General features: G+C 38.6%; 2 protein-coding genes across 5 annotated transcripts in view; one reads left to right on the top strand and one right to left on the bottom strand.

Moving 5' to 3' along the window:
- Window positions 1–1,268: 1,268 nt before the first annotated feature.
- LOC124259573 (thiamin pyrophosphokinase 1-like) lies at window positions 1,269–11,899 on the bottom strand. Of its 4 annotated transcripts, none has more exons than XM_046693728.1 (8): window positions 11,881–11,899; window positions 11,450–11,507; window positions 8,649–8,726; window positions 6,740–6,882; window positions 5,924–6,013; window positions 4,645–4,791; window positions 3,603–3,714; window positions 1,269–3,231 (listed from the first exon to the last, which is right to left on the bottom strand). In XM_046693728.1, exons 2-8 carry the CDS (start codon window positions 11,490–11,492, stop codon window positions 3,110–3,112), a joined length of 735 nt encoding a protein of 244 aa, XP_046549684.1. In that variant the 5' UTR covers window positions 11,493–11,507; window positions 11,881–11,899; the 3' UTR covers window positions 1,269–3,109. The 4 variants fall into 4 exon arrangements, with proteins under 4 accessions (XP_046549684.1, XP_046549682.1, XP_046549683.1 ...); XM_046693726.1 differs by lacking the exon at window positions 11,881–11,899 and adding an exon at window positions 11,633–11,768; XM_046693727.1 differs by lacking the exon at window positions 11,881–11,899 and having other exon boundaries at window positions 1,269–2,640; window positions 3,089–3,231; window positions 11,450–11,764.
- A 67-nt stretch (window positions 11,900–11,966) lies between these two features.
- LOC124259588 (origin recognition complex subunit 2-like) overlaps window positions 11,967–16,388 on the top strand; it is a 28,976-nt gene continuing 24,554 nt past the window's right edge. The window contains exons 1-6 of the mRNA XM_046693743.1: window positions 11,967–12,084; window positions 12,345–12,464; window positions 14,214–14,297; window positions 14,446–14,535; window positions 15,031–15,141; window positions 16,046–16,164. Of these exons, the coding sequence (XP_046549699.1) occupies window positions 11,985–12,084; window positions 12,345–12,464; window positions 14,214–14,297; window positions 14,446–14,535; window positions 15,031–15,141; window positions 16,046–16,164 (624 nt within the window). The 5' untranslated portion in view covers window positions 11,967–11,984. The remainder of the gene's footprint in view (window positions 12,085–12,344; window positions 12,465–14,213; window positions 14,298–14,445; window positions 14,536–15,030; window positions 15,142–16,045; window positions 16,165–16,388) is intronic.

Below are 16,388 nucleotides of genomic sequence, written 5' to 3'. Positions count from 1 at the left end.
GTATAATAAAAAGCTTTCATTTACAATCTGTGTTTTGTGATAAATGGAAAATTATCAAGATTTCTTATTTAATGAAGATTGATTTAAGACAATATCTGTACAAACTTGCCAGGCCCAAAGTTCAAAATCAATGAGGAAACAAATGGTTAGCGACAATTTATCTCCAAGAGGGAGAGAGTGAGTGAGTTAGGTTTAAACACCTCTTTGAATGGTATTTCAGTTATATCACATTGAATCAGTGGTGGGCGAAAAGACTAAAGTGATATTGGTCTCATGTCGTTTCCACTTCAGTGAAACCCATGAGCAGGGCTACGGTGATGACAAACCTACAAAGAAAATTGGGGTGAACCAGGCTTCGATTTCTCGAAACAAACTTAAGTTTTTACTCAAATTTCACACTGAGTTTGACAATTTGAAACAGCTTAATTTTTATCTCAACTGCATTTTTAACATAAAAATGCCCAAACAACTTAAGAAATCTATCCACCAAACTCAAATTGTCTACAATGTTGGAGTTTAATATCGATTTCAGTTCATTCTGGGAAATGCATTTTCTCAAATTTGAGTAAAAACTTGAACTTCAGTCAAAACTCAGACTTGAGTTTGTTTCGAGAAATCAGGGCCAGGATTCTTATGCACATGGATCCAGGTTAGAATTGATCTTCAGTAACCTATGCTTGTTGGAAGAGACGGCTAACTGGATCGGGTGGTCAGACTCGCTGATTTGGTTCACACATGTCATCGGTTCCCAACTGGGTAGATTGACGTACATGCTGTTGATCACCAGATTGTCTGGTCCAGACTCGATTATTTACAGACAGCCGCCATATAGGAGTGACAAGTCTTTATGGATGATAAACTTCTTTATTGTGCAATAGCGATGTTTCAGTATAAATACTTATACTGTTTACAAGCTTGAAAACGGTATAAATATCTATACCGAAACATTGCTATTTCACAATAAAGAAGTTGATCATCCATAAAGACTTGTCATTCCTATTACTTACAACTTCTTGAATGCCTCTCAAACAGTTCAGCCACCATATGGCTGGAATATTGCTGAGTGCTGCGTAAAACCAAACTCACTCACTCACTTTTTCTGACATGCCTAGGGGACACAACTCTGCACAGAAAATTGATCCAACTTAGATGACTGGGCCACTCTTGCACTCAGTGCACCCAGGATATTTTGGACGGATTAAACCTCACAAACCAAGAGACAACTGAAGGCTCACAAAGGGCAGCATAAACAATGATAACTACAGGAATGATAAACTTGATTTTAATCCTTTATCAATCACAGACATTTGATTCAAGTTGATATGCAAAATCAATCTGACTTTTGGAATTATACACATATAAAACATACACCAGAAAATCCCAAACCAAGGATATCAATCATCGCCCAAAACAGGCTTTGATACAGACCCTGAAACAGCTGTATGATTGCACAAATAGAAACTGACATGCTGTGGCTGAAGATACTTTATGTACTGTAATGAAACTGATGATCACTCAGCACATTCCAGTCATATTGGAACGTACATCCTCGATAATCTCCACTAGTACCCTGGATGCATCTACGTCTCAGCTGATAATTTTATTACCTCCCTTTGCTGGTTTTTTATCCAATCAGGCGTCTATGCTGGGAAGTTGAGATGCATCCAGGGTTCTGATTTATAGGAACGTATACCCTGTAGATTATCTAGGATGAGGAACCTACGGAGTGTTACATCTTTGGATACTGTCTAAGGTGTGGACATTTAAGACCTGCAGTTGTTTACAAAGTGCTTACAAAAAAACAGGTGCAGCCTTTCACCACCATTCCCTCAACATTCAAAAAAATATTATGCTATGTTCTTCCACATATTATTTCCAGACCTTGATTGTAATCAAAACTTCTTCTAGCAAGTATCTCAGGATTATAAGACATAACATATACAACACCATTAGACATATAACAATCACTCTGCATTGGATGATGGCACAAAACTTGAGTAGCATTTAACCGAATATAAAAACACAACAAAAGTCATCAGAATATAACACATTCTCCAACAATTTGGAAAGTACAAATAATGATTGTTAAAGCACGTCCCACAAGAGTGAGCTGTCCAACTTGATTGAGTATTTCTATCTAATCTGACTGTTCATGCACATGATCAAATTCTGAGTTATAAAAACAATACATTGAACTGGGCTTGGGGCTTTGTATTTGTATCTCAGATCCTTACACAAAATGTGACTTAGTAGACGTCATACAGCTGGTAAAATATGCCGTAATCTGCGCAGAGATATGAACATAAACATGAGAAATCATGATAATGAGATACCAAATTTATAAAACATATAAAAAACACTATAACTTTTAATTGAAAGTTTACAGTTTGGTCATTGTGTGGGTGTACGGAAGAAAGCTGATAGTTTAGAAATTTGCTCTGGAAAAGCACATCCTTGAGTCGAAGTAAAACTTATTGCCATGGAAAAGGAAATACGTCAACTTCTATAACATCCTTAATAGGAAAAGGCACCAGTTGATCTGTTGTGTTTCATGAAAGAATCACATTAGTTTTAGAGATATGATCCAATGATCGTGGACAAACAGGTACGGCAGATAGACATACCGATTACTATCTCCCCCTATTACACCTCAGTTGGATAATACATAAGGTACACCTGATTTGTTTTTATCATGAATGTACAGATGCTTCCCAATATAGAAACATTTGTAACAATTTCCACTGAAACTTAAACAGGAGGCAGAAATTGTGTTGTGTGATGAGGTACTAAACAGAAGAGTCTGTGTAGCCATGAAGTACTGTCGGCAAAGTGATATGTAGGAATATAAGATTTCACTGAAGTGAAAGTAACACTTTTCTTAAACTCAGAAATCTCTGTCTTTCACATTTATGTATATAATAATACATATCCCAATTAACAGTGGAGTAGTATATATTACCATATATACCAATCACCATGATGAAACAAGAAAATAATGTCAGTTGTACCTTAAATACTGGTAATAAAATATTGAAAATATTTCTTAACATGTAAATCTCTAAAAAAGATGTTAGGATCAGGAAGAAACATTCCATACAATTTTCCTTTTTCATACACTCTTGTACCCCATTGTCCATAACAACGGCTTGTCGGTTTCTATGGTTACACCTTGAGAACCATCGTAAGTGTTGGAAGTACTGATAAGGTCACCAAACTTTAGGGCTTGATTATCTGAAACATTAATGTCCTTCATAAAGCAATGTTAAACTCACCAAATTTAAGTGGGTTTAGTTTTAACTTTGCTTTAAACAGTTCTGTTCCAGCATTACTTGTTTGGTTATTCTGGAAGAAAAACAACACATTCTTGTGTTGTGTGTGTTTAATGCACACTAAACAATATTTAAACTATGTGATCATCAGATAATCCTGTTATTGACATCATGAGCTTTGATCCACACAATTGGGATATGACAGGCACCAACCAGTCATACTGATACACTCAACTTTGTGGCCAAGACAAGCATAGTAATGCATTTGAGAGCATGAGGGATCCTGGCATGGACAAGGGACGCAACTCTGCACAACAGTCATAATTTACTCACTCAAGTTCCACTTCAGTCCGGTGGTAGTCACATGCTCACATGTGGCACCCACAGGGATCAAGCCACACCAATCATCTTCCAGCCCAGTATCAACTTTCAGAATGTGCTTGCCCTGGAAAGGATCAGTAACTGTCACTGGTACCATAACAGCCACTGTGCCATGGCAATATCTATTGGCACTGTAGTTTCCAAGAAACATTTTAGTCTTCAAAATATTTTTTTAAGCAACAATAAATTACCGGTATAAGATTTGTACAAAGGGGTTGCGTTATGCATACTGTCACTTTATATGTGGCATGTACCATATTCGAGTTTCACCCAAACTGTTAACATTGTGGAGTGAGTGAGTTGGTTTTGAGTGAGTGAGTGAGGAGTGAGTGAGTGAGTGAGTGAGTGAGTGAGTGAGTAAGAGCGAGCAAGCGAGTGTAGTTTTACACCACTTTCAGCAATATTCCAACAATATGACAGCGGGGGACACCAGAAATGGGCTTCACACCTTGTTCCCATGTGGGGATTCGAACCGGGGTCTTGGGCGTGACAAGCAAACGCTTTAACCATGAGGTCACCCTACTGCCCTGGACCTAGATTTTCGAGTGAGCAAGTGAGTGAGCGAGTGAGTGAGTGTGAGAGTGAGTGAGTGAGTGAGCGTGAGTGAGTGAGTGAGTGAGTGAGTGAGTGAGTGAGTGAGTGAGTGAGTGAGTGAGTGAGTGAGTGAGTGAGTGAGAGTGTGAGTGAGTGAGTGAGTGAGTGAGTGAGTGAGTGAGTGAGTGAGTGTGGTTATACACCGCTTTTAGCAATATTCCAGAAATATAATGGTGGGGACACCAGAAATAGGCTTCACACATTGAACCCATGTGGGGAATCGAACCTTGGTCTTCAGCATGATGTGTGGACGCTTTAACCATTAAGCTACCCCACCGCCCCCACAACTATAGAGAGGTGGGGAGAGGGTTGAAAAGTAACTAAGGATCACTGAATGAGAGAATAAGATTCTCAGATCTACACCATTGTTTAATCTGTCATGACACCAAATGAACAATACCTGGCCGAGCAAGCAAGCGTCGGATCCTTCTGAGATGAGTACAACTGGCTTCTGAGTGAGGGAGTGAGCCAGGTACAGTGTATTGACATTGGCAAACAGGTGATCTAACCTGCCTCCAAATGCACCGATTACTGTTATGAGGTCATACTGAAAAATTATGATAATTAACATCCATATATCAGCAGGTGGAAAATGATGTATTGCTGTATTGCCAAAGTCTGAAAATCTTATTGACATCACATACACTGAAAAATATTGTTTTATTAGTCTGTATGACTGGTCACCGACATTTTATAGTGCCGGCTAAAGGGATTCAGATTTAAATGACACAAATAATAACAAAGTTTATGATATTTTTATTTACCTAATATACTTAGAATGTTTGTTTCACACCAGTATACCAGCAATACCAGGAAATCCTACCAAGGGTAAAAATATTTGTTACACAGATAATTATATGGAGGAATAAATGATTCCATTTTACCGTGGTTCCTCCAGCAACCACAAGGCGATGATCTTCGTTCCACAGTTTTATTAACACTGCGTTGCTGGTCCAACCTACTCTATTTGTCACATAATTAGGAGACTTCAGCTAGAAAGCTTCAGTCTCAGTCGAAATGCTGGTGCTTTGAGTTTGTTTCTTAAATCTGAAGTTAGTGACAATCGGATGAGAGCTGGTGCGCCCTAGACCCCAGGCTTGGGGTTCCTAGAACACACTCGTTCTCGGCTTCAGGTCTCGCACCACTCTCTCGTCTCTGAGCTTTGCTCCAGCTTAAAGCTGGGTTCCCTCGTCACAGCCAACACCCTTTTCCATTTTTTCTGTTGGTCAATAACCCATAACCTGACTATCTATTACTCTCCCCCACCTATATTTCGTACCCCCACTACCATATTTGCAAGACCGTGAGGTGTATTCCAGGAATCTCAGAGTCTCTCTCCCCTAACCATATATGACTCGTATAGTACCAAGAACTGGTAGCAAGGTCCCCGGACATGCCGCTATGTCTTGATAGTGTAGCAGTTTTTCCCCTACCTAAGCTATGAGTCATCTCACCCTGCCCCCATCAGCTCCAACGACCTACTTTCATGTTTATTACCTCCGCTACTGACTTCCTACCTTACAACGTTATTAATCACTTCATATCTTAAATATATTATTAAATCCTCTCATAATTTGTATCTTATCACCTCTTAATCACCTGTTATTAATAATGTCAATTGTATATCTATTATTGCAACAAGTACCATAATCTCATGCCTATAATATGGTAGAACTGACCTTCAAGTCTTTTGTTTTCTCTACGACGACTCGAAGGCATTTACTGAAGTCTGTTTCATCCTGGTCCTCAGTGACGATAACACCCGCTCCCTGATAAAACACACAGGTTCACTACACTATAACTCTAAGTCAATGCAAACACTGGAAAATTTAGTAAAAGAAAATACCATTGCCATTTTTCTTAGTTTATAGTTAATAGTTTGTTTACTGTTAATGTGACCAGAGACCAAACTGAGGTACAGTGAAACCTGCCAACACCGGCATCTATCTAATCCGGCACACTGTCAAAACTGGCATACAATTTTGGTCCCGCCATTTTACAACAATATTATGATCATAAACATTTGTCTAATCTGGCACCTGTCTATTCCGTATTCCGGCACAACTTTCCGGTCCAGACAAGCAATTTTAACTATAATTAACACTGTCTAAACCGCATGGGTATGAGCAGTACAATCAAGGACCCATAATCCAATACACTCCTCTCGTCACACTAGATTATAGCGATAAAGAGATTGATGAGTGTAAATGGCAGCCATGTTGGAAAATGATCGTCACTGTCTAATCCGGCACCCTGTCTAAACCAGCATTTTATTTCGGTTTATTGCTGGTTTAGACAGGTTTCACTGTATGTATTCCCTGTTATGATCTTTTAATCTGTTGAAATATACATAGAGACTACTAAACGACTTTCCTTGTAATACCATTCCTGGAGAAAGTTTTCTGGTGAATAATGTAAGCTGTTTTTCAGCCACCAATAGAGATACGAGATTGTTCAAGACAAAAGAACACACAACACAAGACGACTCATTTTACCTTGTTCCTGTAGTAGTCAAGCACAGATTTATGAGCGGAGTCGAAGTCCCCGGTGATGATGTTGGGCATGTAGCTGTCTCGGTCATCTCCCATGGTGTTGTACAGTCTGTTGGAACCCCCATCTGCACAGGCTCGGTAAACAGCTGCAACACATTGACACATTTCTTGAAGGAAAAGATTCACATATAGCACTCACTGTTCATAGGTATATTGTGTGTAAGGTATGCAAATTGTGTGAAATTGTCTCATGATATTGCTGGCCTTGAAATCGCTGACCACTTTAAAATTCCACGAGCTCACACAGGTAACAAATTACTTTTCAAGAAATTTGATTCTGTGAAGGAATCAATAGAGCAACCTAAAAATGAAAATCATAAGTGGTATATTATAAAGGGGGTAACTCTGACTTTGCAACTTTGATTTCTTAGGGATATTATCTATATCTTTTATGATAAGGCAAGACCAATTTCATTTCTTGTTTTACGGATTTTTGTCCTCAGAAAACCTAATGGCAGGAGGGAAAAAAATAAAAAAATAAAAATCACCATTCAAAGTAATATTCCTTTTAAATACTAAAAGTATTTTACTTTTGGCAATTCCTGAAGTGCATATGGGACAAAAACAATCTAAAATCATTTTCTTGCACATTTACTTTTTTGGCCAATAAAAGTATCAAAATTATATTTTTGGAGCGGGGAAAATTAATTTTTATTTTTATTCTTATTCTTGAAAAAATATGACAGGCGGATCCGTAAAACAAGAAATAAAATTGGTCTGGCCTAATGATGATATACAGAAACGGGGGAACGTTTTTCATTTTATGTACATTATGATTAAGAAAGAACACTGCCAAGATTTCAGTAGCTAGTTGAACTGTAGAAGTTTAGCCAAAAATAGATTTTGCTAGCCACAGGCTGGCTGACAGGCAGCTATTTTGCACACTTTGCGCACTAAACAGATTATCATAATTTGGAAGTTCCAGATAGCGGTGGCCCAATTAGAGTGAATAGATATATATGAGTGAGTGAGTGAGTTTAGTTTTACGCCGCACTCAGCAATATTCCAGCTATATGGAGGCGGTCTGTAAATAATCGAGTCTGGACCAGACAATCCAGTGATCAACAGCATGAGCATCGATCTGCGCAATTGGGAACCGATGACATGTGTCAACCAAGTCAGCGAGCCTGACCACCCGATCCCATTAGTCGCCTCTTACGACAAGCATAGTCGCCTTTTGTGGCAAGCATGGGTTACTGAAGACCAATTCTAACCCGGGACCTTCATGGGTCAGATATATATGAAACAAGTATGTACAAGTGTGAACAGTGGTGTACAATCAGAGTCTTTCACGCAAATAATTTCTCTTTCATCAGCCAAATCTCTGTATCACATAAACATGAAACATTACTAGATGAAAACAGGAACAGTGGATAGTGTAAGAAAAGTTCCTTGACATGTATTCAATATGAAAAGATTGAAACAAATAAGATCAGAGACATGTTGTGTGTATTTAAACACTGACGTCAGTAGTCTAGCTATATGGTGGTGGTTTGTAAATAATGGAGTTGGGACAAAGCCCTGATTGATATCACATGCAACATAACATCACAATTCTTGACACTCAGTCGTCAAAGTCCCTCAGCCTAATTCACTTAGATGGGTACAACAAGCATAGGGACCAATCATTAAATTAATTCCTCTCTGTCAGTGCAAGTGCATAAAACAACGTCAGCTTGAAATTTACACTCCATTCTGTATTTCCGTAAATTCTGTTTCACTAAAGAACATATCTTGACATATCTAATATGCACTAGAAAATATGTCTGAGACATTTTGATTATAAATGTTATTGTAAACAGAGAAATATATTCTGACATTTTACACATGCAAAGAAAATAAAGATTTCTACCTTTGGACCACAACTGTTTAAGAACTTTTATGTCAGGTTGTAATGGCCTGTTGAGAATGAGAAGCACTGTTCGTATACCTGAAAACAATAGTAAAAAAAACAATCAAAATTTGAATCAAACGATTGTGACATCATGACTGGGGTATCACTATCATGGAAGATATTGTAAAATACTAATGAATATTTTATGTTAGCCCTATTTGAAATTGCAATTAAAAATGGTCATTGATGTTTAAGTATGTGATCTAGACTACATGAGTTGCTCAACTTCCATTTATGTGGAAGCCACAGTGGTTGGTGCTGGCGATTAGGTGCTTGACTCCTAGAGTGTGAGTTCAAATCCAGAATGCGACTCAATGTAATGAAAGCACTAGGATCTGTACTTTACTGAGAAAGTGTAATCCCAAATATAACAAATGTAGAATTTAAATTCAATTTTGTTATCAAATATATTTTTTCTCAACAAACAATTACCCAAATAGCATTGATATGTTGGCCCATAGTTGGCCCATAATCACTGGTTTGGTTGGTCCATGGTTGTCAAACTGACGATGGGCCCACTTGGATATGCTCATCGGCTCCACAGTGGCTTATCATGTTGGCTCATTGTTGGGCCAACGAATGAAAATTCACACAAAACCATGGCCCATACTTGGCCCAACGTAGTGATTTTGTTGGCCTTATGTTGGCACCACCGTGTTACAACATTTAGCTCTTTCTTGACCTTTGTACTAAACCATGGCCCATACTTGGCCCAACGATGTGATTTAGTTGGCATTATGTTGGCACAACTGTATTTCAACATTTGTTTTTTTATTGTTATTTGAACATTATTGTATTTCTTGAAAATATTCTTGTCTTAGGTCTTTTGGCTGTCGCCGCTGACATGTTTTTCGAACTGCTCCTGAAAACCCCCCCAAAATTTCATGAAACTGTCAGATATCATAATTTTAGACATGAGAACTATCGTAAAAGGACATAGTATTTGACCTTATGTTTTATTTGAAACATACAACTTAATGATTGAAACCTTCTTGTTTATTGCACAGAGTGACGTTCGGATGTAGATTCTTACACTGTTATCAAGCTAAAACCAAATGATGAGAAGTATATACGTAGTATGTTTTGACAATCAGCAGATTGACATTAACAACAACATGTAATTGAATAACAACTGGTACATTATTGGGAGAGGCCAGATGGGGACTAAGAACAACCAATGGAATGGTGATGAAGCCAATAAACAAGGGGGATTCAATTGTAACAACAAGCTGATAGGGTGCTTTGATAGAGTCTATAGTTTGATTAGTTCTTCATTGGTCTGTCGTTTTCATGTGACTGCAAAAATTTGGTTTTGTTGCAATTATTAGATTTTGTGTTAGTGAGCAATTCATTGGTCTCAAATGAAATCAAACAGACTATGAGTTGGTGGGTTACTGGTTGAGGCTCGTGAAGACATGTTGTAGGTCGTTCCGCTCATGTTCTAGGTCATGGCTGCTGGAGCAAATGTTCTTAGTGTGCTTGATCAGGGTTGAGATGACGCCAAACTTAGTTTTAGGGGGCTGGTTTGACAAATTCGAAATCTTATCCACCAAGAATCAGGACTTCACGAAAAGAAAACTTTTGGAAGCCATCGAAATCAGCCGCCACAAACCTTTGATCAATAGAGACCAAGGATACTACATACCATTGGGATATGATGAACTAATCAAACTATAGACTCTATCAAATCACCCTATCAGGTTGTTACAACCTAACAATTATTTCACAATATATTCGCAATTCAGTATCACAGAAATAACAATGCATATTTACCAGTTGAAGGCCTCCAGAAATGTAGTGTCGTCTGCTCTTTGAATATCAGGTAAAGCTATCAATGATGACAAGTTTGGTATTCAATTTGGAGAAAACAACGCTGTAAAATTCACTGCATCAAAGTTGAAAGACAGGGGAAATGGATTCTTTCTTTTTTGCCTGTGTAATTATCTCAACTTTCATCAAAATCTTAATAAGAAAACATGGCTAAAAATGGCCGTGTGCTCACTCTTTTATTCACAATGTTGGGCCAACGGTGGCCCAACTTTGTGAAATAGATGTAAGATCAGGGAAAATAGGCAGAGTTTTTCAAATGTTGGCCCACTGTTGGACCAACGTGTCAAAAGCCACCGTTACTTTTAGGTCATTAAAATAACGATGGGCCAATGTTGTCAAACTGTTGGCCAACCAACCAACCATATACCAACATTGGCCCAACACACCTTTGCTATGTGGGTAGCTATGGACACTTACAATCAGTCAATGCCTATAGAGAAGATATTAAACTGATGAAACATTTATGGGCCCTATAATTAATCTCCTAAACATCACTAACTTGTTGGATAGCTTGTAACATATGTTATATTTGGGATTACACTTTCTTAGTAAAGTACAGATTCTAGTACTTTTTGGGTTGAGTCCCACTTTCTAAAATTGCATTGTGTATTTCATTGTTGGATAGCTGTTTATGTCAACAATATAAATGCACTACTGATAAAATTATTAAGAGGATTGTTGATGTCCTTGTTTTCTAGATGATCTTGCATTGTGATCTGACTGTAAAAGTTTCACCTGGCTGCTATCTGTGATGGGGAACTGCAGTCAGGACATGACCCTACATAACGATGTGGGTTGGAACATGTCTCAATAGCGACTCTCAACCAGATATATGACCCAACATCGTCTGAAGCACAAATGACAAGCAAAACGCTATTTAATGGTCCTAGCTTATGTGTGTAACATGCTATAGATTTCTTATAACCTACCACTTGAAGATAATAGCGGTGACAGTGGACACAGGGTTGACATCTCTCTCGTATAGTTCTACAATGCGGAAATGTGGTAATTAAAGCGGCTGGCTGTCAATAGATACTTAAAACATACAATACAATCTGAATGTAACACTGATATCTAACATGAAAGACAAATGTCTCTTTCTATTTATGTACCGACTAAACAGCTTGAGTCTACTCTGTGACACTATTGTGAACAATGTTGAATGTTCCGACTAGGTTAATAACTCATCACGTGTGGCAAGCATCAACACAGTCATGTTTATAGAATACGGGATCCTTCATTGAGTATTTTTTTTTAAATGTCACTGATACAGCCAACAGATATGAAACTGTGTAAAAGTACGAATGCGATTAAAAAAGTATCTATTTAATATTTGTTTGTGGTTTTCTTATTACAGCACCGACGATTTCGTTAATCCGTTGTTGTCGTGTTGTTAGTGATTTCTCCCCACAGGAAGTATCTAGCTCCACACTGAAGAGTTCCATATTCCCGCCATATTCAACTATGAAAAGTGCCGGCAAGAGAAGCTCTCGAGTGTCCGTCACGTTTGCTGGCGACGACGATGTCGTACAACATATCATTAACGTAGAAGACAACCATCAAGGTTAAATATCCCTTTTTTGTCCGGAATTGCCAAAGGATCAGGCAAAACATCGATACAGATTCATACAGGATTTCATCGCACGCACAATCAAAGAAATAATATCCAGTGCCTATAAGAGTTAACGTTAACGTCAGCTAAAGAATTTGGAATAAATTTGAATCTGTTTTTAATTTATATGATGTTCTAAAGGCCTTTGCATAAGTGATATTTGACCGTTCTTGTCTGCTGAATATTCCTTTATCTGTCCATTATACTTTCAGCCCAAAAACTGAGAAATAGAAAAGTAAGCTTTTCAACTGGAACACGGAAACAGAAAATACAAGAAGAAGAGTATGTTGAAGGCAGCAGTGATGAGGATGAAGTGTATGGACCATCATCAGGTATCAGTATAGTGTAACATGAAGGTTGTTTCCGTGAGATAAATGATGGGTTGTGAATAATCTGTAGTTTGACTCTTTGCACATTCCTGTTTCAAACCATTCCATACTTTCCAATGTGTGTGTGTGTGCGTGTGTGCATGCCTCCCTTCCTCCCCACACAACACAACCATCCATCCATCTATCCACAGAGTTTTACCGTGAGTTACAAAAGTGGGGATCAAATAAAATTTACGGGTCCTTGCAGGTATAATAGAACAATAACTAGAAACACTCAAACAACGCCTGTAGTATTTCAATGGCAGATCGTGCGATATGTCATATTTTCACACACCTCAAATACACACTAACATTTTTTAAATTATAAAACTATTACTATTACTTGCAAACACCTTTCACCTGATGGTATATTCCCCTCATAAAAATTGAAGGTGTATGTGAAGATGTTTTGAACACTAACTAGAAACACTCAAACAACGCCCTGTAGTATTTCAATGGCAGATCGGTGATATGTCATATTTTCACACACCTCAAATACACACTAACAAATTTTGTTTAGTTATAAAAATATCACTATTACTTGCAAACACCTTTTAACAAAAGGTATATTTCCCTTCTAAAAATTAAACGAATATGTGAAAGAAGTTTTTAGCGATGTTTTTGAACACTAACTAGAAACACTCAAACAACGCCCTGTAGTATTTCAATGGCAGATCGGCGATATGTCATATTTTTTACACACCACAAATACACACTAACAATTTTTTTTAAATTATAAAACTATTACTATTACTTGCAAACACCTTTCACCTGATGGTATATTCCCCTCATAAAAAAATGAAGGTGTATGTGAAGATGTTTTTGAACACTAACTAGAAACACTCAAACAACGCCTGTAGTATTTCAATGGCAGATCGGCGATATGTCATATTTTCACACACCTCAAATACACCTAACAAATTTTTTTAGTTATAAAAATATCACTATTACTTGCAAACACCTTTTAACAAAAGGTATATTTCCCTTCTAAAAATTAAACTAATATGTGAAAAGAAGTTTTTAGCGATATAAGTTAGTCTTTCTTCGCTGTGTACTGAGAATTGAAGCCAGTGAGCTACAACATGCCCACTTGAAACTTTACTACAAAGCTACTGTACTTATACTGACACTAATAACAAGTATTTGACTTAAAATGAAGTGACAGAATAGGTAACTTATCTTCTACATGTAGGTTTTCAGTTGTCACAACACTCAGCGTATGTAATCAGCTGTTGAAAATAAACCGGGCTCAATCTTAAAAACTACGCTTCCGCCATATTGGCTGCACTGGTCACGTGACGAGCCGAGGCATAGCTTAGGAGCTTTCCGAGGAGTGACCACTCCCCCTTATAGAGTCTCCCTGATAATAGTGATGGTTCCGCAGGTATGCTCTTGGTATGTCTCTATACGGATGTGGCATTGTGTGTTTTCTGCATCTGTTCTCTGACTTGTGTGTCGCATAAAACCTTACATACATACCATACATCTTGGTTGGGTAGCCTAGTGGTTAAAGCATCTGGACATTGCTGGAATATTGCTAAAAGTGGTTGAAAACCATACTCTGTCAGCCAGTAAGGTCACAAATGAGCTGAATTGGGAGAAATAATATTCCGTTTTTATATATGTTAGTCACTTGGGCTCTTGTTTACAATTGATGAGGATGCTTTATCATGTTATGTGTGGCATGCAGATGAAACACTTTTTCTGTTTCAGCTCTGGAAGCTGAAGGAGACATCCATGGCAGTGATGTTTTTCAGTTCAAGAAAAATAAGAAATCAGGCCAGATGGCCCAGAAAGGTAAGCCAGTGCAAAGCATCGATGTTTGAATTAGGTGAAATTAGCATCATGAAACTGTTCATATTTTTTGTGAATAGTACAACTTGAATTTTAATGTAACAACATTCTGTTACCAGTTCAGGTCTAAAATAAGTGTTTTTCAATACAGCTTCAGAGTCAAGAACTCCAAAGTCTTCCCGATCTCAAGCGCAACAGGAATCCCCGAAAGATGAATACAGAGTGAAGCCCCTTCAGGAAAGTAAGTGTAATTATTTGTTATTAATGAGTATGACCAGTAATTTTTTAAAACTTTTATGAATACTTTTTGTCCATGTTGAGAAGACCATACACTGATTTCGTGCCAGGTCACAGTAAACATTTTGACAGTGCCCTGGTGGCACACCTAAATTTATACAAATAATACTCACCATGATTCATTTGATGGAAAATGTAATTAACTGACCAACTCATATGATTAAAACCTTGTTTTAAACCCAATCACACAATTTTTCAATGGCATTCTTAATCTCACAGCTTAACATGGGCATGGCCATTTTGAAGGCTGATAGGCCTAGAGATCCCAGAAGAGACATGTACATGCGACATTCCTCAAAGTTGGCCACTATTTGTGACACTAAGGTTGGAAGAATAACGCTTGTTGTGTCACCACATGTTTTCTGTATCTGCTGTTGACAGGTGTCTGTTGATAAGGAGATTGGTACCCATACTGATTATTCCTGACTCTTGTCTTCAGTTCCTGTGCCAGTGACCCCCAAACATACTGAAGGAACCACCACTCCACGGAAGTCTCGCAGGAACCGCAGACCCGAAGCAACTACGCCGATACAGGTTGCGAAAGAGACATGACGAAGGTCAGTGGAGAGTCTGACCAAACTGACCAGGTTGTGAGTGGTAGACGATGACCTTATTGCCCCATGTAGATTTCCTTGTGGACATTCTTAGACAGAAGCAGTGAAACTCCAAATGTTACTAATTGGTCTTCAGTAACCCATGGTTGTCATAAGAGGTGACTCACGGGATCGGGTGGTCAGGCTTGCTGGCTTGGTTGACACATGCCATTGTATCGGTTGGTTTGCTGGCACACATGCCATTGCATCGCATTTGCACAGATCGATGCTCATGCTGTTGATTACTGGATTGTCTGGCCCAGACTCGATTATTTACGGACCGTCGCCATATAGCTGGAATATTGCTGAGTGAGGCGTTAACAACAAACCAAGTAGCCAACCAACCAAATGTTACTACATCGGCCTGTGTTTGTGTAGCCATGTTTTTGTGATACCTGCCACTCTGCCCTGTGGCTTCCTCTTGTATATAAGGGGCGGTGGGGGTAGCCTAGTGGTTAAAACGTTCGCTCGTCACGGCGAAGACCCGGGTTTGATTCCCCACATGGGTACAATATGTGCAGCCCATTTCAGGTGTACCCCGCCATGATATTGCTGGAATATTGCTAAAAGCAGCATAAAACTAAACTCGCTCACTCACTCCTCTTGTATATTTCTGTGCAGTCATCTCTAGAGAGGAGTATGTTACATGCAATGTCATAATCAGTCACCATTCACTTGTAAGCTTATCCAGCAATGTGGTAGCTTAGTGGTTAAAGCACTTGCTCATCACCTGGGTTTGATTCCGCACATGGATACAATGTGGGGAGCCCATGGCTGGTGTCCCCTGTCTTGATATTGTTGAAATATTGCTGAAAGCAGCATAAAACCAAACTCACTCACTAACTGGAAGCTTGTCCACAGGTAATTCTTCTGAGGAAGACAGTTTCGAGTCGTCCAGCGACAGTGAGGGGTCAGAAGAAGAATCTCAGGCTACAACACCAGGCCGCAGCAGACGACGAAAAACTGATGATGTTGAATTTGTAAGTCTGCTTTAAAATGAGTGAGTGAGTGAGTTTAGTTTTTCACCTCACTCAGCAACATTCCAGCTATATGGTGACGGTCCGTAAATCATGATCAACAGCATCTGGACCGATGACAGAAAACAGTCCAGTGATCAACAGCATGAGCATTCCATCTGCGTATAATTAGGAATGCCGATGACAGAATGTCAATCCACATTAATATGAAGAGCCATAGTTTTATT

Source organism: Haliotis rubra, unplaced genomic scaffold (genome assembly GCF_003918875.1).
Source record: "Haliotis rubra isolate DU_JTF1 unplaced genomic scaffold, ASM391887v1 Scf73, whole genome shotgun sequence".
Lineage (NCBI taxonomy): Eukaryota > Metazoa > Mollusca > Gastropoda > Lepetellida > Haliotidae > Haliotis > Haliotis rubra.
This window is presented reverse-complemented; position numbering and strand designations above follow the sequence as displayed.